Consider the following 27,956-nt stretch of genomic DNA (forward strand, 5'->3'; position numbering starts at 1 on the left):
GGGGTACATGCTCAGCGTAGGTCAAAATGGAGCTTTTATTCTATTTTCAAAGCATGATCCTAGACATTCCTTAACCTTTCCGAGAGTAACTAGATTCATCTTAGCCTTGCTATGGGGAGTGAGTTTTTTTTACATATAAATAGTATTATTTTTTCTTCATTAATATATGTGTTATGATAGCACAAAGAATTAAAAAATAATTAAAAAAATAAAACTTACGATTTTAATGGTCAGGAAATCCAGGGGTCACGAACCATTGACGATCACAAAAACAATTGAAATATTTATTTAAAAATTACTAAACACTATTGTTTTCACTTAACACTATTTTTTAAATTAAACAAATAACAATGACATACAATTAATAATGTTTTTTTGTATGGTAGTCTATGAAACATGGGTGCACACACAAGGCAACGTTACACTCACGACACATGTAGCGAGTCTCTTTTCTCTGTTGTGGCCTTTTTGAGGTGTGCGTGCACACAAAACATCGACGTTGGGCTTTGCTTCCTTTGGTCTCTGTGGGTGGAACTGGTCGTAGGAAGTGCCTTTCGGTGAGCCTTATAGGGTTATCATTTACTCGTCTACCACCAGATGATGATGCTCTCGGTGTATGATATTTTTCAACCATCTGGACTATGAGATTCTCTTTGAAGTCTTCAAAGGTAATATCTTGTTTGGCCGATCGATACAAAAAGAACGCATTGACGAGTGCGATCTCCAATAATCGGAAGAAAACTTTCTTATACCATTTTATTGTCTTCCGACTGACTGCTCCAAGTCCTAAAATCCTGTCAACATTGTCGACACTTCCCATATGTTTTGTATAGTCGACGACAGCTTCCGGTTTACACTTATTCAATCCAGTTGAATAACCAATTTTTGGCGTTTCAACCATGTTATTTGAATGAATACTAGACAGCATCAAAACGTCCCGCTTATCCCGCCATTTCAAAACCATCAGGTTTTCAGAATTGTAGGCCACAACATCGCCCTTTTTTACCTTGTTGAATTTTGGCATTTGTTTGCGATTTTTCCTCACCGTTCCGCAAGCATTTGTTTTATTTTCATGAAGGCAATCGAACAAAGCGGGAGAAGTGTACCAGTTATCAACATATAAACGATGTCCGCACCCAAGATAGTCTTTCAACAAAGCTGACACTACAGAACCCGATATTCCTACACTGGAATGCAGTTCAATATCCGTTGTAGAGCCGGTGTAAATTATGAGGTCTAAAACATACCCCGTTGCCACATCACAACAAACAAATAGTTTGATACCAAATCTGTGCCGTTTTGATGGAATGTATATTTTGAAGGATAGTCTACCTTTCCACAGCAGCAAACTTTCATCGATACACAGATTTTGGTAAGGGTAGAATGTTTCTTTCATAATTTTTTTCAGGGGGTCCAAAATTTTTCTTATCTTGAAGAGTCTGTCGTTACCATTGCATTGACTCGCAAAATGAAGATTCCTCAAAATAAGTAAAAAACGGTCTTGAGAAAATAGAATTTTGAAAAATGGGGTTTCAGTGATGGGGTTGTTCGACCAATACTTTTTAATAGATTTTTTTCCAACGAGGCTCATTAAAATAATGGTTGCCAGAAAAACACGTATCTCTTTGGCCGTAGTATCAACCCATTTTTTCATTTTAGACATTGCAGAAGAATTCTGGGCTACAGACGTGGCATAAATATTAGTCTCCAAAACTATTCTCTATAATCTCTTCATTAAAAAAAAGCTCAAAAAATTGCATCTCTACGTCATCCCCTTCCAAATGTACGCTATCTTTTATGCCGGACTGGAAATCGTCAAAATCATGTAGTGTTGGAGTGAAATTTGTATCACTCCATGTCCTTGCTTCTTCGCGCCTACGTTTAGCACGCGAGTGAACTGAAAGCGGCACATCATCGTCATCAGAAGAAGAATATTCATCACCACCCATTGCTAGGTCATCAATACTTTCGATGTTTTCCTCTTCATTGTCGCTATTCATCAATACATTGGCAATTTCTATGTCACGTAAGGAATCCATTTTTACGAAAATAACCTAGTCACAGAATTATAAACACAAAAAAGTCAAATATTCAAACAAAAAACACAATATAAAACTTCAATTCACAATATAAACACTTCAAAGCAGATAAAAACACAGTAAAACTTCTAAAAACTGTTAAAATCGTATGATATTTTTTCGCGCGCGCGAAAATTTACAGTTTGCGACGAATGCACATGTCAGGACTTGTTTGTGTGACGCCAAAGCAATGTCACGTGACTTACTAAAAAGTAGAAAACTGTTGAAAATAAAGTCACAAACTGTTTTGAAATATTTTCTAAAGGTTAAAAAGTTACATACAAATAGCCATAGATGGCACTGGTATTGATTTTTACTGCAGAACACCCATACATTTACACTGACGTTTATTTCCGTTCATACTCTTTTACGAAAATTTCGCGCGGACGGTGATATTCGTCCATACGCTCGGAAAGGTTAAACGTAGATAATCTATTTATATAATTTTGAAGCTTTATTATCCTTTATATTTATTTTAAACATTTGATGACTGCATAAAGTATTTTTATTACATAAAATAGTATTCTTTTAAACCTCTCGCTCTAATGTTTTAGAATATAGTCATATTTCAGTACATAAATGTGCAGTGGTGTTAAGATTTTTTACATTTATTAATTTTTAAACGCATTTATAAAACCATCAGTATCATTTATGTCGACATTATTATAGTGAAATATTTACGATAAAAAAATTATATTGATAATCTCTGTAGAATTAGGCATTTTATTATTCAAAAAATGGGCAAGATTAATACATTTGAAGATAATTCTAAAGATACTAATTATAAGCTCTGTCTTTGACCATTCAAGTGTGATAAACATCCTACGAATAACGATTGCTTTATAATAATTATTGACCTAAGAATAAGGTAGTGTTTTTTTTTAAATACGCCATTTCTTTTGGCATTCCCCAGTGGTTAAGCTACAACATACGGCCGTAGCCATAAATTGGCAAACTAAAACTGAAGTAGGGAGTAAGAACATGTTAATGCGCTTGTTTGAAGATGTACCTAACCGGAAAAAAAATCTTTTTTTTTTAAATCAAGGTGATCGTATTCAAGAATTGACAGAATGTTGCCAAAACTTAATTAACCATATGCCCAAAAAAAATAAATGGGGAAGTGAAAGATTAATAATTAAAGGTGTTTGTTTAGAAATTATAATCTATTAAGAAAACATGTTATTTGTTCTAATTAATGTACATGGTACCAATCGTACATATTATGTTCCTCCAATTAATTATATTTAATAACATTGTTTTGTGCCAATCCGTAGACAATTTGCGTGGCGGTACTCAAGGCGGATTATCTGAGGCCCTGGTGTCGTTCACCCTCCGCAGTCTGGAGACTCCGCTGGCCCTGGAGACGTTTGTGTCTCTGGGGGGAGTGGAAGTGGTATGCGCGCGGCTGGTGGCCGGTCACCGCGCTCAACTCAGCCCGCGGCCCGGCCTCGTCGCCGCTCTCATGAACCACCTGAGGCAGCCCACCCAACCAGTCAGTCTGGCCGCCGTCAATCCCACCAATCCCGAAAAGGCGCAGCAGACCAACATGGAGATATCGGAAGGATTGCTCAATTTTGCTCCTCTAGGTAATTAGTTTTATTATTCTTCACAGAAAAATAATTATATAGGAGGTTTGGAAAGATTTATGGATACAAAGAAAATCAACTGTCTTTTTGCTATTGAGTCAGTAGTTTAATTCGTAAAACATTCACCCTGCAAGTGAATTCAAATTCCACTTTCTACAAGATTAATTGTTCTTAGCATCGATGATAGCATGAAGAATTTTTTGGTTCTCCATCAAAACACTATTGATCCTTTCTGCATCCTGCACACTGTTCATCTATCTCTTGCACGGATGATCTAGGGGTCGAATGCCTACTGGAGATAGTATACATAATATTAGTGTACATTAAAAATGTGTGAAAACTTTGTCCCAATAATCTGCTTTTGGGGGAATTTTCCTTTTTGCAGAGCCCCAGGAAATTATAAACTATATCATTTTAAATTTATAAATGTGTCTTTGTCCAGGTTCAATAAGTTCGAGTAGCCCCAGTACGGCAGCAGCTGACGCCCTGCTGGGTAGCATTGGAGGAGGTCCCGGAGGCGGCGCGGGAGTGAGCGGAGGGGGCGTGGCCGCGGGAGGAGGAGCAGGAGGCGGGGCACACCACCGCAGGACTAGGTCGGCGGCGTGGTCGCATCACTTCTGCCGAGGGGAGACCAGCGTGGACCTGGCCGTGCGGTTGCCTCACGCTGTACTCCTTCACGAAGTACAGTTGCAACCCCATCTTACTACACTTTCCAGTGAGTTTTATTTCAATTAAACTGCTTTATCATTCTAAATTCCCCATTATGCATTAGATGCATGCACACTGTGTACATCTAAAGTAATCACAGGTTTTGTCGAATCCAAGATTCAATATGCAGGAAGACTCAGGGCCACAGTGCAAAGACACCTTTGTTGAATCGAAATGGTATCTACGCAAATCTCTAGAAAACATTTCATATTTCTTCTTTCGGTGCTGTCTTGAACATTGGCGACCAAGTTGCAATACACTTCGCCATCTTGAACCGGTCGTATAAGATTCCAACGGTTTGGACATTTAGCCGCTTAGAGGTTGTGTAGCTAAGATAATCTTTTTCTACGTATGCTTCTGCTGCCCTCTACCTTTCCCTGCTATGAGTAAATCATACTTCTTATTGAAGAAAATGTATTTGAAGTATCTATGCAACTTTTCTGGGTTTGCGAAACCTTTGTTATGGTCGACTATTCTGAAGCTGTTAAAATAATTAACACAGATATCACAGAATTAACAAAAGAACTTTTTTGTAAAACCATTATTATGTACCACGTAATGTTATCATTACCACGTAAATGCCAGTTCAATTAATTAATTAAAACCTCGCCATTGTTACTTCTTTGATCAGCCCTGGATATTTTCATGGTAGAGCCCCTGCAACAAGAACCCCATCACTAATACTAACTGAAATTCAGATATCCAACATATCGATATTAACCCAATGCTTACGGGCCCCACAAAATTGTGTTTTTGCTAATTACTTTTCAAATGTAAAATAACACGTTAATTACAAAATTAATTAAAAGGGCCCGTAAGCATTGTGTTAATGCCTCAATTACATTGAGCTTCTTTACGAGCTGTTTATTGGCGAATTTACAATCTGGCTGTAAAGACGCCCAGTGTAATCATCGAATAAGCTAATAAGCAGGTTGTAAACACTCTACCGAGAAAAGTTGAAAGCCGGTCAACTTTACACGCTACACGCCGGGGTGTGGGCCTACTACATCTGCGTAGTAGAGCGCAGTACCAACCTCCCGGTAAAAAAACGAACTACGTTCCGTCAAAATAGTGGCTGGCTTGTGGCTTTTCAGCGAATGGAAAGTTTTGTGTGTAATCATCAAATCGCAGTAGCTGAATCGCCCGCTCTTAAATTCGCCAATAAACAGCTCGTAAAGAAGCTCAATGTAATTGAGGCTTTAGTAACATTCTTTGCTTCTCTTTTTACTTTTAGCTTGCCCGAGTGCTGTGAGCTTAGAAATATGCGCCCAAGGCTGCGTTATGACTCCATTAGGACCTCCGCAGCCAACCGCGGGAATGACATACATCCGACTCAAACTGGCACACCCTCAAGTTGTCAACACTGTCTTGGTAAACTACATTTCTTCACTCGCGCAATCCAACGACTCAGTAATTTGGGTTTTACCATTTTTAGTTATTTATTTAAAAAAGAATGTCTATACAATATTATAGATGTTTAGGCTGTCCCCACACGAGAACCATATCATCGCGGGAAATTCACGCCACTCTTCTCCATATACAATTTCCCTGCTGGTTAAATGCGCATGTGTCACCTTTGCACCTACCCCATGTAATATCCCATTACACCGGGCCAGCTGCTTCGTGGTAATATGTAGTGGTTCTTGTGTGCGCAGTGTCACTTGTACTATAAACAGAGTTGTATACAATTAAATAATTTGAATCATACATACATCTAAAATTAATGTATATAATATTTACCTAATTACCTAAGTGTAGAGAATAAATTCAGTATTATAATAATATAAAAAGAAAAGCTAAAATCTGTAGTGTTTTCTGTCACTCTCAATTTTCGCCTACTTCCCTTATACCCAGAGACTTGAGTTTCTCTACACAGATAATGTGGTTACAATACATTCTATTAGAATTTAGGTTCAGTCTGATACGCAAATGATTCTATTTATCCGAAACCTTCACTAATAGATTACTCATTGACGGTTTCCAGATAGGAATATAAGAAACATGGGTGTTGTTGGTCTACTTTTCGAGACAATGCGAGTTAAGCATAGCATTAAGTGCGGCATCGGAGGGTAGAGCCTCTCAATTGGGGCTGTTGACGGTGGCCAGGGTGACGGAGCCCCACTAGTAATAATAATATACATCATAATGAACGACTGACTTGGTATCATGAGCTATTGATATTAATGTTATTTGCTTTTGTTATTTTTTAGATACGATTGTATAAACCGAGAGATAGTTCAAATATGGGTCTGCTGAATCTTAGAATATTGGGAACAGCAGCCTTCGCCTCTCCATCTTCGCTTGAAAAACTTGATGAGAAACTAGCAAGCACCAGGTAAACTTTTCTTTCTTCCCCTCTTATACTCCCTTCTAAAAATTGTTTCGAAATCCTTACACTGGCCTCAAATAAGTCACGGATTTGAAATCATAGTTGCAGTTCTAAAATAAATTCATTTATCCGCTTAGACATTATTTTGACGGGTAACTGACTTTTGGTCGTTTGTCACCCTCAACACTAGTAATACTGGAAACGCACATCTCTATTGATATTTTTTGCATTACGTGCCTAAATGGCGCCATATTTTGAAGTCTACTTAAAATTAAACTTTGCCTGTTTGGTTCAAATGTTTACTCTGACCAAAATAATGCATTAGATTACAAAACTAACTTAACGCATTAGCTTGGTAGTGACAATAGTTACTTATGTTATGTCAACAGGTTCGCTGCCGCCCTATATAATATAGAATTGACTCCATGTGCCAATCCACGAAAACGTAAAAATTAGGTCATGGTAGATGAAACGAAGTGAAGACTATATTCATAATATTTTTTATTAGTCGATAACATGTAAATACGTCAGTAAAATATCACTGCTTGGAGCCAGGCGGCACTGCTACTTGTAGCTACTTGAACTTCAATTTGAACTGTATTTGTTAAAAATAAGTAATGTTATAACAAGTCATGAATTATAAAAAATTTCGCAGTAAGTACCTACACATTGAAAACATTCAAGTGGGTTTTGTGAATGTCAGCCTTTGTAAACTGCTCCAAAATATGTTACTCAGTTTTGTTTTATGGTTTTTTTTTTACAGCCTGAGTTAACTTGAAATTTATTTGTTGCCTAATTGCTTTTATGGGATTTGGTGCTCACCATGTTATGAAAACTATCAAATTTCAAGCAATCCACTTGAGTAACACTAATATGAAGACCAATTAATATTTTCTTTGAACAGTGGCATGCTTAACTAAAAAACTTTTTATCTTTATATAATCATACTGAAAAATATTCTAAATAACCTAATGCTGCCACTGTTGAACATGTGATAAGTGATATGTAGGTAGGATCTTATAAAACACTGTGTCGAAAAATGTCTATAAAAAATCTAATTATGATTCTATGATGCCAGCTAAGAAATAAACCACTCAATGGTAGTGCCAGTGAAGGAATGACATTTTCGTGATTACTGTACAGGCGGCTCCGATCGGATACGGCGGCACCGAATATGAGTGGCTCCGATCGGTGCCTGTGGCAGCAAACCTGTTAATTGAGATTTTGTTATCATTTCAGTGTTGGATGGACCCGAGTTTTATCTTCTTGCGTGTGCGGAACCAGCCCGTCTCACCGAGAGGCTCGTGCAAGAGCTTCCCGAGCCGTCGGACTGGCCGAGGCATCCGCCGGACTTATGTTGGCTGCCGCCGCCCCCCCACCACTCCTAAAACCGCTACTCTTAGCTCTCGGGGGAGAGGCTCCTACCGCTTTGAGAGTTTTATCGTTGCTCTTGAAAAACGCACACGTTCCGGCACATCATGGTGAGTTGGGTTCTTTCTATGAATAATTATTTCTATGTATGGGTTGTAAAGCCACACAGCAGCTTCATTCCATACAGACATAATAAGTTGTTAAGCTCTGAAGAGTGGGATGGAAAAATGCTTACAGTTGAACATGGCAACACCGGATGACTATATTATTAGCGATCAGCTGAAAATTGGTGTCATTTGATTCAATATTCTGATGTTTGCACTATTTTTGTTGTGTAGCATCTCGCTCAACTCAGTCCATTGCAGGCCTTGGTAGAAGGCACACGCATTACACAGTCATGCACACAAGTCAAAATTACGTCTTTATTTAATCAACCTAACATTAAAAGTGCCCTCATGTGTTTCACTAGGCTGCTCTCATTGTGAGTTCATCGTCTCTCCAGCCAACTAACTGTAGAGCACCCTCTTGCCGTTTTCTCGTTCATGGTGTTTTTACCTGCCACAAATTACTTTACCGACTGATAATATGGCAGTAAATTTGGTAGAATCTAGTATATACCTAATATGCACGATTGACATAATATTCATCTCTCTTCATTGCTTTACAATAATTGATATTTTTCCTTGCAGGTTACCAATATTCTTCGATGCTATCGAACAACACAAACTCTGCCATAGATTCTGTGTGCGATCTACTGTACCAGCTATGCACAGTGCAAGACGAGCACTCCTCTCATAGAATAAAGACCTACATCGAATGGCTAAAGGAATGCGGGGAGTCAGCTGTCTCTCACTCTCGTCGAAGGAGCCGAGACTCAGACCTGGGAGGGTTCGCCCCCGACACCAAGTACCTCAGCAGTGTGTACATTCAGTGCCTGGCCTCCGTGCTCTGGTCTTCCAATCAGCGAGGTGTGCAGTACGATCTAAAGGAATTGATCACGCAAGAATTGTTTGAAATTCTCTTCAATTGGATTGCACTGTTACCGAAGGATGCTGCTATCAAAAAATCACTGGACTCAGGTTTGATAATTAACTGTTATTTAATAATATAATTTAATAATTTTATGTCTTATTTAACTGGTCGATTATTAACTCAGCCTCGGTTTCAATTTTCAATTAGTCTTTCCTGAGGGCTTAAGCGTCAGCCTATAAGGTGGCGAACCTATGGCACGCTAGATGATTTTGCATAGCACATGTTTGAAGAGAAAAAATACATATAATAATAATAAATGACAGATCGCATTGTATAAAAATAGCAGGCAAATGGCCTTCAAGAATAAGCATTACTTTTAATGTGAATATATATGTACCTAATTGCATAGGTCGATCCTTATACTTTATACGTCACATTAATAATATCTCACTAACCTCATCAGGCGGCGGGGAATGCCAAGGCATGAACCTCTAATTTTGATCGATTTACAATGCTTGAGACCACGAGCGAGAGAATGCCTCATCTGATCGGAGCAATTCTGGTATCAATTTGTGCGTAAATAACCAAACTAATTAATTCTGGCAGACAGTTTCAAAATTGGTGGAACAAAATGAATGGCATATTTGAAAAAAGTGATAAAACTGATATTTGATATGTTCTGTGAGTGGTATCTAGAACATCATCATTTTTTAATAGAATTTTTTGAAACTATTTTCTCCGGCACGTCACACAGTTGAGAAATAATATTTGGGAAATTTTGGCACGCGTACGCAAAAAGGTTCGCCATCCCTGGCCTATAACATTGTGGGTCCCGAGTTCGAATCTTGGGTCTAAGTACACATATTGTTTTTCAATTTGTGTTCGAGTCAGAGTATGAACCAAATAGGTTGAGCAAGTGCCTAACATCCATTTATCGGAAAAACAAAAATCTTTTAATACTAACCTACGCTCTGTGGAGGCCCATATGATCTTATTAGGATCGGACATGGTAAAAAAAAATGGTAAGGGTGTCAGTACCTCTAATGGTTATAAAACCTTTTATCTTGATTATCGGAATGAACATGACAAGTTAGCTTGCCAATTCTTACCATCGATAAATATACCATGACCAATTCGACATTGTTCTAAACATTTGACATGCCCAAAAACACCGTAAATAATAAAATAACTAACCATCAAAACTGCTTCTTCACTGTTTCTGAACGTGAAAAGATAAAAACAGGGCTGCTGTGATATTTAAGAAAAATCGTTTTAATTCAAAATTGAAGAGATCTCAATTTCAATTACACAGATTTAGAACTACAATAAATATCGAATTATAGGTTTTGAAGATATATTTGTTAAAAATATCAATGCCCTAATTAAGTTTCCTACTTCATACTTTTTACTATTACGACACTCACCAATTGCCTTTTCTTCTAGTTCTCTGTTCGATTTGCTACATTAGACCAGAACTCTTCACCTTGATGCTTGAAAAGATGGGAGTTCTCATACCGGAAACTGTCACCGTGACCACTAGTTCAATGAATGCGGAAGCGTCAATATCTGATGATAGGTATATATTTCAACTTTGATTTTGTTTGCTTCAAAAAAGGCAGGCCGGAGCATGTGACCGATCCATTGGTCCAACATCGAATCTCATTCTTGGTCTGATGATAGGCTGCATGGTCCTGTTTCTTATCTCCACATTAGTGTACTAACACTAACCATTAAAGGCTCATTTAGACAAGTCACTGCGGATGATCATCCGCAGTAAATTGAATTTCAGGCGTTCATTTTTTGTTTACACGTGTCACTAAAAGTGAAATACACAATTCATCCAAAATGGTGTCAAATTTCAAACAATTTGTGATTGTTGTATGAATGCTGAAATTTCATCGAGAGGAATAGGAAAAAGTGACGTTGGTGGACGATGTGACATATGCAACGTAATATCATGGGGAATATGATGACAGTACTCAGGGGCGCAGTGCGCAGGACTTTTGGAATCATCCGCAGTGTACACAAAATGATCAAAAAGTAGAACACTTGAACTTCATTCACTTTTGATTCCGGATGATCACTTTCGATGATTCGTTGATGAATGTGCATTTACTAGGGTCACTGGGGATGATTCCTCCTTGATGATCGTTAAAAGTGAATCATGTAAACGGGACTTTAGATATATAGTAGATGCTTTTAAATGATCATGGCAGCCTATTGGTATGAGGCAGTGTGCATGCGATAAGGTTTTCTTTCATTAATGTGCAGCTAACTTCATGAAGGCTTAACTTACTGCACAATGTATGATTTTGGAGCCAGTAAGGAGAATGGAATATAATTTCATTTATCCAACCGTTCTCCACCACAAGCATTTGTTTTCAAAGTTTTGTATATAGTTGTCCTATGTCTTCGTAAGGTACGAAAACCCTGTCACTGTTACAGACTTACAAACTTATCTGAAGAATGGAATGGGGGAGCCACTGTCGAAAACTACCAAATCAAGACGTAACTGGACAAAATCTGACATTCAAATGAAATTTTCAAAATGGCGTCCTATGGTAGTTCTTAGTTCCATTTTTGGCCATTCTACTGATAAGTTTGTAGGTCTGTAAGGAGCACAATCAGAAAACAGAAGTGTTAACAGGTTTTGACCAAGTACAGCCGTAAGCCCACGACATTGAATTTCATTTATTCCTAATAATGTCACATTTTGATGCAGTTTTCACTTTCTAATCCTTTCTTCCTTCCTCGTTTCCAGGAAAGATCTAGAAGTTATGGAATCAATGACCGACGACACGAAGGTGAACCGTGGAACCACAACAACTCAAACAGTATTGAAACCAGCGTCATTAGAAAAACTCAACCTGTCTCCATCGCAATTGATGACGATAGCCGCCGCCTGTATGTCACCTGAAGCCGCCAAAGCGTTGATGAAGTCGCATCTACCGCTCAACGTGGCCGATGCTATCAAACGTTAGTATTTATAGACTCATGACGTCTGGTATTACTGTGCGACAAGAAGATCTAGGCAATAACCGGAAGTCGCTGGAGTCGAAGTGCGGTTAAAAGCAGGAATGGCTTATTAGTTCACAGTTTGAACACGTTGACAAGAAGATCTTGTTCGACAGTAGCGGAGGTTTAACATTTACCTTGACTCACCTTAACGACATTTAAATTGTGCACAGTGACATCTATATGGATTATTTTGATTGTAATTTACATATTTAAAGTGTATAAAACCGATGCCACTGTCTAGTACTAGATTTAAAAAAAGATCAGTAATTGCAAATGTGATGGCCATAGCTTGCTCAAAGAGTGATACTATAAGGGGGTCAGACTAGGGTTTCTTAACCTTTTTGAGCCGCTATCCAAATAAGGCGGCACTTGATCGTTCGAGATCGAGAAAGTTTTTGGGGGAGGCCGAGAGTCCTTGAGTGTGAAAAATAATGATTACATAGTTTGCTACAATTCACAATAAATCTGTGTATTATTATTAGTGACTATCTCTGCCAATTTGTTTCTAAATTAATCATCCGGTTTTCCTTCCAGGATTTTGCACGCAGCAATGCCAACTGGACAAAGGTTCTAGCAGTAGTGAATCGTCATTGACGGATTCCGACAAAGCCAGCACCAGGGACGGCTTCACCAATAACTCTTACCAAAATTCAGACACAGGTATGTAATAATATATCAATGTAGTGTTACTACGTAATTGCATTGGGACTATGGAATCGTGGTATTTATTGCATGAATATCTAACCGATTCAAAATCTATCCTAACATGATGCTGAAGAAAACCTTTATACATATTATAGATTGAACCTATATATAATAAAAATGAAGCCGATTTTTTTTTTACTTAAAGTAATAGCGCCTGTGGCAATAGTGTGTATTTTAAACTATCGTGACAACTGTTTACATGTAAAAGTCCTGACTGTCTCTCCAATCTCATTCTTCAAGAGTGAGCGAGACGTGATGTTGTCATTTTATGATACTATTATTTGACAGATTGTGAAAATCGGTTAACCTCAAAATTTTTTCGTAGTTCATTTTTTTGCCGGCAAGTTCGCCACTATCGTCCTACTGCGAGGGCGCAGATCGAAAAAATCCCAACTGTCGCATGAGCCTACAAACTTGTTTGATTCATGCATGCAATCTTGTAACTGCAGGATTTACATTTTGTTGCTGTGGCCGTGATAATACGTACTGTCAGCAGTAAATCCATGCGCGTGTAAATGGGGTATAATGATTAAATTAGCTGCAAGTCTTTTTACATTGGTCATTTATGTGTAGCAAACTTAACACTTATCACCGGCATTCATGAAAAACTGCAAGCGTTTCTACACGATTTTAGATTAATACAATCGAGTCAATTCCGATTTCTGTACAAACACATTGTATTGTTTCGTTAATTACTACATACGTTAACCATTTTGAACACGACGCATTTGACTTGTACTGGAACTAAAGCGTTCATATTGTGATACAAATGTAACTGATTACACTGACTGACTTACATTAATTATTGTTGTAGATTGTAGGCCAATACACCTAATCATCATTATTTAGAATATTTAGATAAACAATTACATTTTTTTTTATTATGAACAAGATACACCTACCAGCGTTGCTTACTCTAGCTAGATCTAGCATTTTTCGATAGGCATCTTATCTAGCTTGCAAAAAATGCATCTAGCTTTTGGCATTTTTATTTGAGTTTTTTGATGCCTTCGAAACAGCTTTAAATGTGCTGAAAATAAGCTAGATATTTCGTTTATTTATTCAGATATTTATTGAGGGTAGGTCGGTACTTAAGAAATAAAACAACACAATGAATAAATAGCAGCATTCTTTTATCAATAAATTTTGATATGAGTTTCTGGGAAAATGTGGTGTGATTTTTTTGCACTTTTTTTCAATAGACGAAAAAAGGTATTGAACTTTTATTTTCACAAAATCTCGCGTTTTTACGTGCCAAATAGCTTGTTTTCGTACCCCGTCTCGCATGTTTTTGTCAACGACAGTTGACAACACTGATACCTGCCCATCTTTAAATGTGAAAATGTACAGAATATAATTTTTTTATGGATGGTATGAATTCAACCACAATAAAAAGTTGAGGAATCACCATGAAGTGTTTTAAAACAAAAAATATCTATTGGGAAGGCATGTTGAATGATTTCTTTTGTAAATTAAATACATTTCTAATTTGAAATGTGTTTCAGGCGGATTGGTGTCGATAGAAATGATGCCAGTTTTAGTGGAATGGCTGTCGTGCCTGTGCATGGACGCGGAGATCAAGAATTGGCTAGGTGGAATATCTGGATCCTGCTTCTGGAACCCACTTCTCTTGATGCTATGCTTACCTCAATCTAACGCCAGGTATGTTACGTGAAACGTTCAAACAATTAAATTTAGCCGATATTGTCATCCGATCCGACCTCCCCTAACTATAACATGACTAACTTTAACTGGATTCAATGCAGAGCTCTTTTGTCTGTACATTAATGTCAGAGCAGTTTAAACTTGAAGTGCTATGTATAAATGATCGTTCAATTAGCAAAGTGGATGATGGTCATTAATCCGTTGGAGAAGAGACTGGACAAACATTATTTGGCTACTTAATGATCTGTAAACTTAAGAGTGACGCCTCGTACATTGTGCAGGTTAGGTGCATTAGTTAGATTTTCCTAAAATGTTTTAATAATTTGCATTTTTGTGCATTTTGGGTTGCTCTTTTTGAATATTTACTATGTTACCTTGTATTTTTGCCACTCGCGCCGTTGTTGGCTAGAAAATCTGAAAATATACACTTTTAATGACTTTTCCGATTATAACTTTTTTCTGGTGTACTTTTTTGACAAGCAATGCTTGGACTATTGACCGATTCTGTGCCAAAGCGAATATGTTCACGGATATGGTCGGGCGTACAGGGCCGGCCATACAAAAAACGCAAACTTATTTAGTCTTTGAAGACAGAATGCCAGTCTCAGGTGTTGGTTAAACATGTGTTTTTTCAGAAGAATACTGGTCCAAATGAGACATTTTGCATATGATTGGTAAGTGTATAGAGATAAACTTTCAATATATTTAAAAAAAAAATTAATAAGGTTTTATTTTTGCTAAAAAATTCGCGGCCTCACCTGCCGCCATACAAAACCTCCTGGCACAGATCAGGTTAATTAAAGGTCACTTTTGAACGGACGACCGATACTGTAAGTTTGATTTCTTTCAAATCACAGATTAGGGCTTTGGTTACCTTTGCTCCGTACCACAAAAGACGACTTGAAGTTAATTGAATCTTCAGTACATGAGAAAATGTATGTGTATCCTTCACCTGGATGAGCAACTTTGCAGCAAATTACAAATTTATTAAATTAACAAGGACTTGTTTAAATCAATAATTGTAATCTCGAATCACCGCAATACATCGGCTCGCAAGCCCTGCGATGGATTATTATGATAATGACACTACATCATTGGAGAACTGCAATTTTGAATGTAGACAACTGTAGAATTATTACAGGAAGCCAATACCTGTTCCAGCTTGTCTCACATTATCGATTGTGATTTTTTGTGTTTTTCTTCCAGAATATGGCATAGGAATGAATATTATACGCAATTAGAAGAGAAAACAATTAGATTATTCGGCGCTCTGATGACTTGCCATCCTACTAATCAACAACTGTTCGCCACTACACTATACCATGTGATCAGTTCTCATCCCGACACAATGCCAGGTTAGTACATGTATAGCTAATCTTAAAACCAATATGTTCAGTTTCCCTTTTCATTTTTTATGATAAACCAAGACTTTATCATATTATATGGTTAATCGCATTGTTGCATGGTAGAAACAATTTATTATTAAAATAAGTATTGATTTAGGTGGGATGATGTGTTGATGATTGACAAAAATGATGAATTTCTGTAATATGGGAAGGCTCAGATTCACGGAAACAATATACATAATTATTATTTTAAATTAATACGGTTTCCAAGTAAGTAGGTATTATCCTTAAATAGTTCCACGGTGAGGGAGAGAGTTCATTCCGTCTCATTTTGAGTTTTTTTAATTAACCGTGGACAAGCTATTATTTTTGTAAGCTCAATAATAGTGTAACCAAGTCCCGATGACCATCCGGTCAATCATGGGCCAGACTGACTTATGAAGCTTTTCTATTTCAACACTCCATGACAGTGGCATCCTGCAATTGCCCGCACAACCAAGAAGATGTTATTAAAAATATCACAATTGAGTCCATATTCGGAAAACAAGCATTATCGCGATAACATTGTTTTTTGGTAAATCGGTTTAAATTACGCAGCATACACCTATGCATGCACTCGCCAAATATTACTTTGATATTCTAACATAGGTGGCAGTAGACAGTCCGAACTGTCCACGCGTTGCACGCTGTTTATCCATATACCATTATATCTATGCCGCACACGACATACAGTCCAACCAACTTATCTGAATAACGGTCAAAAATGGAACTACTAGAACCCATATGGACGCCATTCCAATGTCAGATTCTGTCCAGTTGTGAGTCTTGATTGGGTAGTTTTCGACTGTGGTTCCCCCATCAATTCTTCAAATACGTTTGCGGCACTGTACACACAATTCATGCTTACAGACTTTCGCGGCATTTCCATTTGTTATTGCGATACATATTTTTTTACTATTCAGAGTATAAAATCTGAATCTTTTTGTTCTAAAATGAAACTAATTATTACGTCAAAAACGAATAGTGGTCAGAATTACAAAACTTTTAAATGAAAGATTATCAAGAAAATATACTTTGATGTATGTGGGTAAGTGCTGTCAGAAGTTGTGCAATACATTTTTTCAACCGTTGAACAAAATATATTTTCCAAGTTTTGGGAAATGGGAAATAAAATCCAACGGGATGCAAAGTAAATGGAAGACATTTTGTCTTGTTTGCCTTTTGTGAAGCCAACAAAGTGCTGATTGGTTAAAAAATATATTGGAATTTATCCCAATAAATGTTGGAAATGAACCTCCTGATGAAGACATCACTTCAAGTGACTCACTTAAAAACTTTGGTTACCATTAAAATCAGAGTTGTACGATTATTTTATGTTATGCGGAAAAACAGCATTAAATTTGTTACCATATATTTTATTATAAACATTGTGTTTTACCCAATATAGTTTTTTTGTTTAATAAGCTGTGTTCTTAATTAGTCAAACTACTTTTACTCATCAGAATTAAATATTTTCGGTAACGGGTAACTCCACAACAACCAACTGAAATGTTTAACTGCCAATATCTCTGAACGCTGTTTTCAGGATAACGCTCGTTTTCCGTATATGGGCTCAATTAATAATATTATGTATCTACGCATTTCACATTTTTTACAATCACAGGATGAATTTGTGGAAGCAATTTTCACTATATTTTCACGCATAGTGGAATGTTGTACACAAGCGCTCACTTTTAAACCTGTGGGCTCGAATCCTCAAGTGCATCTGCGCAGCTAATCTTAGCAGTTAACACTTTAGCACGGCGGTTATCTATAATAATTATTAGTAAATTCATAATATGGCGAAAATTTAGGTTGGTAGACATGTCGGTCAAATTTGGGTATGTTCAGTTTGGCGTATCCAGCCAAAGCCCAAAATTTTGTATTAAAACGTCAAACATATCAACATAACCTACAATTTTATTAGTCATGTCATCGCGATTGCCGCATGTAGTAAAACAAATTATATGTTACTACTAACCACTCGATATTTGACAGACCGCTGGGAACTATAAATTAAGGCGGTGGCCATGACGTAATTATTTTTCAAAACAGTTATATCTTGAATCTCAATTCTCAATATGTCGAATTGACATACTCTATCTTACTCCAAAAGTTAACACAGCCAAGAGAGGGGCTGTTTACAGATAGCACTTTTTGACAGTTCAGACGGTTAACTTATTGTAATAATTAAGTAATTAACTGCCTAAATACATCAAGTGATAAATGTGATATATTTATCACATGGCTTTTTTTGGATGTTAAGCGATATGTTGGAATAGCCTCGCTGATTGATACTTTCTTGTTCAATGTATATTTGAATCCAGAGCATGGTTCCACCTGTTGGTATGAAAAAAAAAGAGTGTACGAGATTGAACTGTTTGAATTTTCAATTGAAATATACAAAAGTTTTAAACAAGCCTCATGTTGTTTGCAAAACTAAATTAATGACTTCGGGCTTCATTCGCAACACCGATAGAAATAAAGCATTAATGTGAATTATTTCTATCAGGAATAGGTTCACCAATCGGAGGCTTCACACGAGGCCTGCTTTTGCGGTTACTCCTCCGAAGCGAACGCGTATCTATAGCAGTGAGAGGAAAAAGCGGTTCAGCCAATCGGAGCTGGGGAGGCATTCACCCAGCGGGGGGCGCCTCACCACCACCTCGACCCCTCGTCACGCACCCCTCTCTGTACGGATGCGCCCTGCTCTCCTTACCTCACCACACTCTCTTGTCCGATGTCGTCAAGCACCACTTGATTTTCAGTAAGTATCACGAGTTAAACTTTACATCTGAGATCCAAAGGTATAGATAGAGTAAAACCTTTATGAAAGAACTGCATATCGGCATACCTAAATTCATCTGCACAATATGTTATCAGCTGAATGCAGATCTATTCCAACTCATTTTTTAAATATTTTTGAGTTTTTTTGAAACAACCCTTCAATTTATTTATTATTAATATAGACAAATGTGTTCATAATTTTTTCAACAACAGTGCTTATATTCGGTAATATTTTATTTATATGAATAATAAGCGATTGAAATGGACTGTTCAATGAACTCTCTTGTAAAATATTTAGAGAATATTTAGAAAGACTTTTAAAGTCATGACATAAAGGGTGTCAGTTTTTTTCTGGCGTTGCTTATACACTCATCCATTCGTCTGGCGTTTCACAGCGGGAGACTTTTGGTTTATGATTCCGATGCACACTATCAAGAGTGTCAAGTCTGACGCGAATGTAGACCATAGACAATTCATGTTTTTACCCTGAATGAAATGGACATTTCATGCTCTATGATCCTTTGACAATTACTGTTATGTGCCGGCTAGACGGCAGCCACTTGCCTGCGCGGTATAGTTTGTGCGAAAAATACGGAACACAGCACTTTTCGGTTTGCGCGAGCTACAGTTTTCCCGTCCATACACACGGGCTTCCCGATACAAACCGGTTTGCGCAGGTAAGCTTCTATAGATCTACCATCATAAATTGGCATTTCAGCCAGGGCGCTAGTATGACATTGAGAATATTACCATAACTAACAAAAAAATGGTAATTTATAATTTTTTATTGGTAGTAGATTATTGTACAAATATTATGCAATCCATAATTCGAGAAACATGTTGTAAAATTAAATGGCATTTGTAACAAATTTATCCTCGATAGACAATTTTAGTTTCAAATTCGACCGGCTGCCAACTTACGATGGTAGATCTTTAGTAAAGCATGAGCGTCTAGCCGGCGCTTATGTAGTAGTACTCGGTTCACTCTACGAGACTGCATTGCCAGTTTAAAAAAAAAGAATGTGACATAACATGTAACGTAACCGGTACCCTTCAAATATGTAATTAGCTATGTCAAAAATGGTTGGGAAAATATGCCATCAACTGATGCTAAAATTATTTGTGTAAGTATCCCTCTGGTCAAACTCTTTGGGTCTTTTAATGTGGACTTCATTAACACCGTGATCATGCTAAATTGTAATATCCTGTTTTAATTGTAGGCGGTCAAGGCTGGTTGGTGATCGAGTCCGCCATAATAAACCTGTCGAAGAAAGCCGGCACGAGCGGAGGATCATCGAGTGAGGCCGGCGGCGCGGGTGCAGCGGGAGGGGTGAGCGGCGGGGCGACAGCGGGCGCGGTAGACGCATGGGAACTGAGTGTCGCGGCCGCCAACACTGCTAAGGACAAAAGAACCAAGGAGGCGAGGAACCTGTGCGCCAAGCAGGCTCTTTTCCAGGGGAAGAAGAAGGGGGTCTCGTCCTCTGCCAAGAAAGATGACAACTCCAATTCTAGTAACTCGCCCTCTAATGCGCCCAATGCTATGGGTGAGAATTCTGTCACTTATTAACTGTGCAAGTTTACATAATACTATATCAGATGCGTCCAATAACAATGAACTGAAACAGTAGAAACATTATGTTTAATGAGCCGCAAACGATATTTGTATGCAGCAAGGTATCATGTAATGAAAAGTGGTAAAATAATCCATTGTGGGTTCGAATCCCGCATCTTGCAAATTCATTTTGTTTATTTTTTAATGTATGTTTGAAACTGGGGCATGTATTTAATTGGTTGAGAAAATTACTTTTAAAATTTCTCCTAAATGAAAAAAAAACATAAAAGCGATCACAATCTACACTCATATAAGAGCCAATTTAAAAATTGAAAACACTCCTGAGAAAATGTAGCCAATAGAAAAAAGGACGCGATACCCAAGAGAGCAGGTTCGATCCTGCCGGGTGTCTTACTTTTTTGAAAAAAGATTTTTTCTATTGGCTATATTTTCTCATGAGTGTTTTCAAAATTATGTATGTTCAATAATTAAAATGGTACATTCTTAAAATCTCATGAATTATTCGTTGAATGAATGAAATAGTTAACATTTCTTTAAATTGTCAAATACACTCATTTTACTAAAGTCTGCACCATTTTTACAGATTCGATGACATTAAATAGTGTAAAAATCTGCGTGGACGGCTTGGACGGTCCAGTACCATTAAACACGAGTCTGGGTGTACTATGTGCCGCCACCACGCACAGATTCGGACCTAGTCTCAACATCACCATCAGTCCACCATCTAGCACCGGTAAGGTCCACAGAAAATTTAAGGTATCAATTTTGCAATGCTATTTTATGATATTCTTTTAACAATTGGCAAAGTAGTAGTAAAAAGTAGTTTAACAAAGTACACAAAATTAATTCTCTATATCTACTAATATAACAATATGAAAAAAAGTTAATATTATTTCCTCTATTATAGTCTTTTGACTAATGAAAGCCAAATTTATTTGTAAATAACATGAGGACATTGAACAGATACGTAAACTGATCATGCGTACGGTACGGTGTCAACCAAAATTCTTATGTGATTGATAAGTTTATGTTTGGGGTGGGCATAGTGGAGGACCCTCCATTCTGGTGACACATTCGCTCTTGCGGAGGGCATAACCCAGCCTCTCGTGGAGCCATGATAGCATAACTATTTTTTTATTATCATCCAATAGAACACATCAGTCCAAAACGTCCGAGTGTCGAAACCTGATGTTTTCTTCATATTGTTGGAAAATAGACTTCATTAGACGTTTCAGATAGGGACTAACGTAGTTATTGGACCCAAAAAGGTTGGATATCACCGGTTGAAAGTTGTGATGTCGTGGCTTTGTTATGATAAAAGTTATTTTTTTTACTTATTAGGGGAACAAGCAGAGAGCCGTCAAGAAACGTGGTCGTGCGGGTGGCGAGCTCAGCCATCGTTGCTGTCAGTGTTTGCTGGGGCGGGTGGTTTAGCACTGCTGGCGCACCACCTGCCTCCCGTGTGCCCCGCCCCCTCCTTGCCCCCGCAGCCCGCTAAGGACTCCGGCAACGCAGACACCGAGTGGGTCAAGCTCGATGACATATATGAGGTCTGTACCATTGCCTAATATATTTTATAATTATCATTCATGTGATGATCTGAATCGTTGTGTTACCTCTGATTTTATGTTGCATGTGTATGTGCAAAAGAATTTGAATGTGTCAAACATCCTCTATATAGAAACAAAGTGTGAATATTCATGAAAGTGAAATTAATAAAAATGTTATTAATATTAAACTAGATGCAAGTCATCTTGCATTGCATATTTATTTGTAGATATTAATTTCGAATATGAATGGATGGTATTGTTTAACATACATCATTTGAAAACACTTCTGAGAAATATTATCATGAGAAAAAAGCTTTTTGAAAAAATACGACACCCAACAGGATTCGAACCTGCAACCCATGGAAATCGCGCAATATTTTTTGTTTTTCCAATTTATCAACACAATTGTTTGGCATTGGTTGTCTAGTAAAACTATGTGAAAATCCAATAAACAATTAACAAATAAATACCTACAGCCCTGCTATTGTTTTTCCTTTGAGTGGAGTGCAGTTGTGCCTCTGATGACATACCGCTGTGTGTATCAATGGGTCATAAAATGTCCGGATTATTTTTATTACCTTCCGATGTTTTAAGAAAAGTCTGTCACAATTTTCAAAGACTGGCTCATAAAATAGTACACTTTATTACGACTTATTGAATATTTTTATATGCCAGGACTCTGAAATCATTTCGAATTAAAGGTATGGTTTTATATGAAAATAATGTTTCGCAAAAATTTCGAATTATCAGTGTTCTTACTAACGAGGTCGTACTGTAATGATTTTTTGCTCAATATGTAGGCTTGCAAAATCTTACACACAACTCTACTTGCAAGCCAACTACATGTTGATTGATTCTTTGGTGATAATTATTTTATATTAGGATGTTGGCGAGGCAAGTAGCAACAGCACAAGCGATGAAGCGAGCAACTCCGTGCCCACCCACTCCTTGGTGGCCCTTGGCTTGTTGCTGAGGCTCCCCGGCTATGCTGAGGCTCTCTTGAAGGAAGGCCAGAGGGCTGTCCACTTGCTGAGACTGCTTCTCGGAGTCACTGATGACGGAGAAGGAAGTAAGTTGATGTGGTGCACTTAGTGTTGCTGTTGATGGAATTATTGTTAAAATTGCCAATAGTGCATAAAAATAAACAAACGTTAACAATAATATAAAATTAATCAAAATGAAATAGACAACAGTTATAGATAAAGTAATTAAAATGAAGACATGGGGAAGTAACCTTTTGCTCCAAAAGCTAACGTATATTTATATAATTTTACTTTATATATTTTATACTATGACAAAACCAGATCTGAATACCTGATTAGACCAACTTGATCCACTCTGCATGAATCTAATTGAGTAGCCTCACTATCCAAGATCATGGTAACAGTATCACAGAATGTGTGATCACAGAATGAATCTTGATTGCTATCTCGAAATGGTCAGTTTGGGTGTGGCTTCGATTTGAAAGAAAGCTTGGCATATTGAATGCCTTGCAGTCACTAATAAACTGCAAACTCTCGTAATCACAGGACCCCACCCGGGCTTTCATTATATATAGTTAAACCTTGTTTCTAAATTCCAGAAGACATAATGTCGGTGTGCGGGCCAGGATTAGGGACGCTATCTTTCCGAGTGCTGGGCGCTCTGTTGGAGAGCAGTCCTCTGTCGACAGACGACGGTCTGCTGCTGCGTGGCACTCTCCTTCGGACGGGCACCCTCCGACTGCTTCTCGTCTGCTTGGCCGTCTTCACCCACCAGCAACCCGAGTCGCCGCCTTCCGAGGTAAATGTCAAAATATATTTTTTTCAAGAAATATTATACTTATAGATGATTTAAAAAATCGAAGAAGTTTTTTGGAAACATGTTATTCGTGTGATATTTTGGTTTGGAGCATATTATGTTTACGAGAATGATTCTTTTCTCTTTAACTGACAATGTTCGGTTCCTGATACTTTATTTGAACAGGTGTTAACGTCAAAAAACTTGAATAATCACATCGTGTAACCTTGGCCTTGGGCACTGCAGACATGTCTATAAATTTAAATGCACACGTGCGTCTGGAATTCGTTTCAATAGTTGCCATGCTTTTGAATTGAATTTTGAATATTCCAGATATAAATTGGACAGTATTATGCAACAAAAAACCAATCCACAACAATCTACTTCTGAGATAAATCCCTTTAAGTTTTATGTGTTGATATTGAAAGTAATTATTTATTTATATTGACTACTTTTGCTTTATCTGAGGAAATTAATGCATTTTTTAACAAAAAATGTTGATTGGTTTTTTGTTGCAAAATTGAAAGAGTCCATAGGTGAATGTTGGTTGGTTCTTACAACAATAAATGGCAGTAATGTTCACTTACATGCGTGGCATTTTTTTCCTAACAAATTGACTCTTATGGAAACCACATTATAACACTAACCCATATTTTAACATGTTGATGGTTGGTTCCTTGTTGCATAATAGTAGTCCAATTGCAGGAAATAAAAACCTTTAACCGGCTATTAAAAGTCCTAAAAAAAAAAAGCAGAAACTATACGCAAAACGTGAAATTTGGGTGGGCACGTAAAATCGGGATTCAACTCTATGTACTTTGTGTAAATAGTGAATAGGAATAAAACTGGTTCAACAAAGAAGTTTTTTTATCTTCCAATAATAAATTAGTGTGTGAATTTTGAAATCATCATTTTGATATTAAAAAAAAACTACTGCAATTTCATTTCAATGATTTATTTTGTTAAAAATGTTTCATTTGCAGGCTAATAATAGTAATGGAAACTCTTCGAAAACGAAAGCGGAGGAAAAGAGCAAACTGTACTGGGCCAAAGGCACCGGTTTCGGCACGGGATCGACACAGCAATCGTGGAATGTTGAGCAATCACTAATGCGGCAAAAAACTGAAGAGGAACATGTCACAGTTTTACTACAGGTAACATTTCTAAATTTAATGGTACATTCGCACATCCGGTGTAACAACGTCACAAGTGCAAATAAAAAACAAAAATGAGATTAATGTCAAAACCATGCCTAATAGGTCTCCGCACCTGGTGCGTCAATGTCATAAGTGTAGTTCTTATAGGTCTCATGAAACCATTATCAAGTTCACAATCTTTAAATGCTTCTCCTGAAAAAAATTGTGTTTTGCACTTATGACGTTATTGCACCGGATGTGTGATTATTGTATATTGATACAATAAAAAAAATTTCAAATTATGAATTATAAAATACCTAAGTTGAGAATATATATTTATATATAATTATCAAGTCAACTAAATATTATGGAATTGCAATCAACTGTTGTAATACAAAGTCAATATTACTCTCTATATTATATCACTTTGTTCTTTTTGTATTTCCTGTACTGATTTCCATTCATTTTGTAGGTTATAGCATCATACATTCAACCCGGGGAGAGGTGGGGCTCGGGGGAGAGACGGCAATCGGCTGATGGAGAGGCGGACGGAGGTGAGACGTCGTCTTCTTCTTCCAGCAGTGCTCAGCAGCCATGCTTGCCCCCTGAGTTCACCGAAATGCTGCACCGGAGTGCACTTCTCCCAGCCATATCTTCATATCTTAGAAACGATTCAGGTATTTAACTACCTCATACGCCACAAACTATTTTGTCACAACATGCGTTTTATGCACCATCCATCAATGCATAGTTATAATCTCTTTGAGTTGTCATATTTTGTATCAAAACAATCGAACTTCACGCTTGCTTATGTGGTATAGTGAAACCCCGATCTACCGTTCTCGCATAAATCGTTTTCCCGCACGGGTCGTTTATTTTTGGAAGTCCCGCCAAACACCCATAAGAATAATGTTAAATAATCCAGCATTAACCATTCCCCGATTTATCGTTTTCCTCGAACTATCATCTAAATATTATGGTCCCGTTACAAATATTATCCTGATTGACCGTTTTTGTCAAATATTTTTCATTTTGCTTTTGCAGAATTGTTTATGATACGTACAAAACAAATGATAGTCTTGCTTCGCATCTTGTATTACGAATTTTTATAAAACAAGAACTCTAGCTGAGAAACTGAAAATAATTGAAGACATCGAGAAAAATAAGTTTTTTTTTAATGTTACTATATATCCCGCATTTATCATTTTTTCTTTAGGGTTCCTTGAAAACCGTAGAATGGGGGTTTCACTGTATGTCTATAATATAACTAACTTCCACTCTGTGAAGAAGATTCATATGATTAACCTTTTTTATAATGTCATCTAACATGTCATCGTCATTTTCAGTATTGGACATGTCCCGGCACATTCCCCTGTACCTGGCTGTCATGCGCGTGGTCCGGGCGGTGATGACCACAGGCGGTCTCTGCCTGAGCGCACCCCACGCCGCTCCCTTCCCGCCATCGCTCGCCGTCATCCCGCCCCTTCTGCATCAGATGAGTAGGACTGTCGACACTTACGCCACTAAACTCAAGTTAGTACTCACAATTGATATGTTTTCGCTGTCTACAATTTCATTATTACTCAGGACCGCTTGGCTGACAGCGCAGACACCTTCATAAAATCAGTATCTAGAAATTGGGTCATACTGCAGCAAAAATAATCCAACAAAAAATAAACCAGCTTGACTGGGATTTATCGCATCCAAAATATACACCAAACAATTCACTTTACTATATTATTATCTCTTGAGAATGGCCTCTCCAACGAACGTGAAAAATCATGGAAAGAAGGAGGAAGAATACCCGGTGACAAATAAAATAATATTTCAACGAACGATTACAAAGATGTCAAACGGTCGTCAGAAAACAATGATCACATTATGAATGTTCCAAACATGCCATTAGTGTTTTTTTTTCCGACCATGTCCGATCCTAATAGGATCATATGGGCCTCCACAAAGTAGAGGTTTATATTAACAGATTTTGTTTTTTACGAGAAATGGATGTCAGCCACTTGCTCAACCTATTAGGTCCATACCCTGACTCACACACAAATTGAAAAACAATATGTGTACTTGCCAGACCCAGGATTCGAACCTGAGACCCACGGCGTGATAGTCCAACGCTTAAGCCACGCGGCCACCGTGGGTGTACAAAAATTAGTGTTTTAATTACTAAAATTTGACACGGCTTCTCTTTATAAAATCAGATCTTTCGTCTATATAATATCGATAAATCACTCACCATGCACCATGGATACGGCAAAAGCGATTTGCAGTTGTCATGGTATTGTTTGCTAGCATTGTAGCAAATAATGACATTACAACTGCGAATCGACTATGGTGCCACTGTAGAATGATTTACCCCGATCATGCTGGCTCATGACTGACAACATAATATTTTTCATTATATTTGTCAAGTAGAATAGTGTTACATTCTTGTGGCACGGCAGGTGACTCATGTTACTTTCAAAAATGACAATGACACCATTCCAAGTGATTTCGTCGAGGCCGCAATGCGAGAAGAATCTGTCCTTCTTCTACCTTTCAGTATTCCCTTATACATAAATATTTTTTTATATTGTACGTGATGAAATAATATGATTTCTGTTTTTCAGAATGAATAAAAAAACAATTTACGGAAAGACGACATACAGCCATAGATTCGGAATGTCAAATGCGGACGGCGGAGAAGACGATGAAGGCCTCGCCCTTCTTATTCCTGACATTCAAGTAATTTCATTTAATGTTTTGTCCCGTAAACACTTGATATAATAACAGACCTATTTGGGTTTAAACCATTGATATACTACTGGATGAATCATATGCTTCTTAAAATGACGCCCGATTTTCAGCGAGTCGGCCTTTGTTAAAACTTACTGAGTAAGCCCGGTCTAGCTTGCATCTTACTCTAACTAATAGTCAGCGCATGACGACTTGCTGTCTGTTTTGCGTTGCAGCACCCTTAGGTTCACTATTCCAAGAACGCAAATTTAGTTTTACAGCCAGGGCAATACGGGTGAAATTCGGGAATCCATGTTAACGGTCTTAACGCATTATACCTACAAGGAAATATTATAAGACGATATTAGTTATATCTTTTTGTGGCACATTTTTAAAATGACACTTGTATGGGAACTGCTCATCTAGTAGTATATCAATGGTTTAAACGTTTTAAATTATTCACATGTTTAAGGAATTCCTTGAGCGCACGATTTGACGCTATGTCTTCTAGTGTGCAGCAATTATGCAAGGCAAACATGATTATTGTTCCAGTCATGGACTGTATTTTACCACGTTTTTATTAGCTCGTA

The 27,956-nt window shown here is 37.5% G+C and overlaps 1 protein-coding gene across 1 annotated transcript in view; it reads left to right on the forward strand.

Annotated features, from left to right (window-relative positions):
* Nucleotides 1-27,956, forward strand: part of Bruce (BIR repeat containing ubiquitin-conjugating enzyme) — an 89,796-nt gene that overhangs the window by 52,330 nt on the left and 9,510 nt on the right. The window contains exons 34-54 of the mRNA XM_085948176.1: nt 3,353-3,664; nt 4,107-4,379; nt 5,607-5,743; nt 6,583-6,707; nt 7,941-8,182; nt 8,762-9,151; nt 10,488-10,620; nt 11,806-12,020; nt 12,597-12,722; nt 14,273-14,429; nt 15,639-15,787; nt 18,330-18,584; nt 19,825-20,148; nt 20,761-20,910; nt 21,519-21,727; nt 22,610-22,796; nt 23,310-23,509; nt 24,490-24,660; nt 25,115-25,319; nt 25,989-26,175; nt 27,261-27,375. Of these exons, the coding sequence (XP_085804302.1) occupies nt 3,353-3,664; nt 4,107-4,379; nt 5,607-5,743; nt 6,583-6,707; nt 7,941-8,182; nt 8,762-9,151; nt 10,488-10,620; nt 11,806-12,020; nt 12,597-12,722; nt 14,273-14,429; nt 15,639-15,787; nt 18,330-18,584; nt 19,825-20,148; nt 20,761-20,910; nt 21,519-21,727; nt 22,610-22,796; nt 23,310-23,509; nt 24,490-24,660; nt 25,115-25,319; nt 25,989-26,175; nt 27,261-27,375 (4,262 nt within the window). The remainder of the gene's footprint in view (nt 1-3,352; nt 3,665-4,106; nt 4,380-5,606; nt 5,744-6,582; nt 6,708-7,940; nt 8,183-8,761; nt 9,152-10,487; nt 10,621-11,805; nt 12,021-12,596; nt 12,723-14,272; nt 14,430-15,638; nt 15,788-18,329; nt 18,585-19,824; nt 20,149-20,760; nt 20,911-21,518; nt 21,728-22,609; nt 22,797-23,309; nt 23,510-24,489; nt 24,661-25,114; nt 25,320-25,988; nt 26,176-27,260; nt 27,376-27,956) is intronic.

The sequence above is a fragment of the Rhyacophila brunnea genome, unplaced genomic scaffold, assembly GCF_057557595.1.
Source record: "Rhyacophila brunnea isolate RB1 unplaced genomic scaffold, BYU_Rbru_1.0 scaffold_20, whole genome shotgun sequence".
In the NCBI taxonomy this organism is placed as follows: Eukaryota; Metazoa; Arthropoda; class Insecta; order Trichoptera; family Rhyacophilidae; genus Rhyacophila; species Rhyacophila brunnea.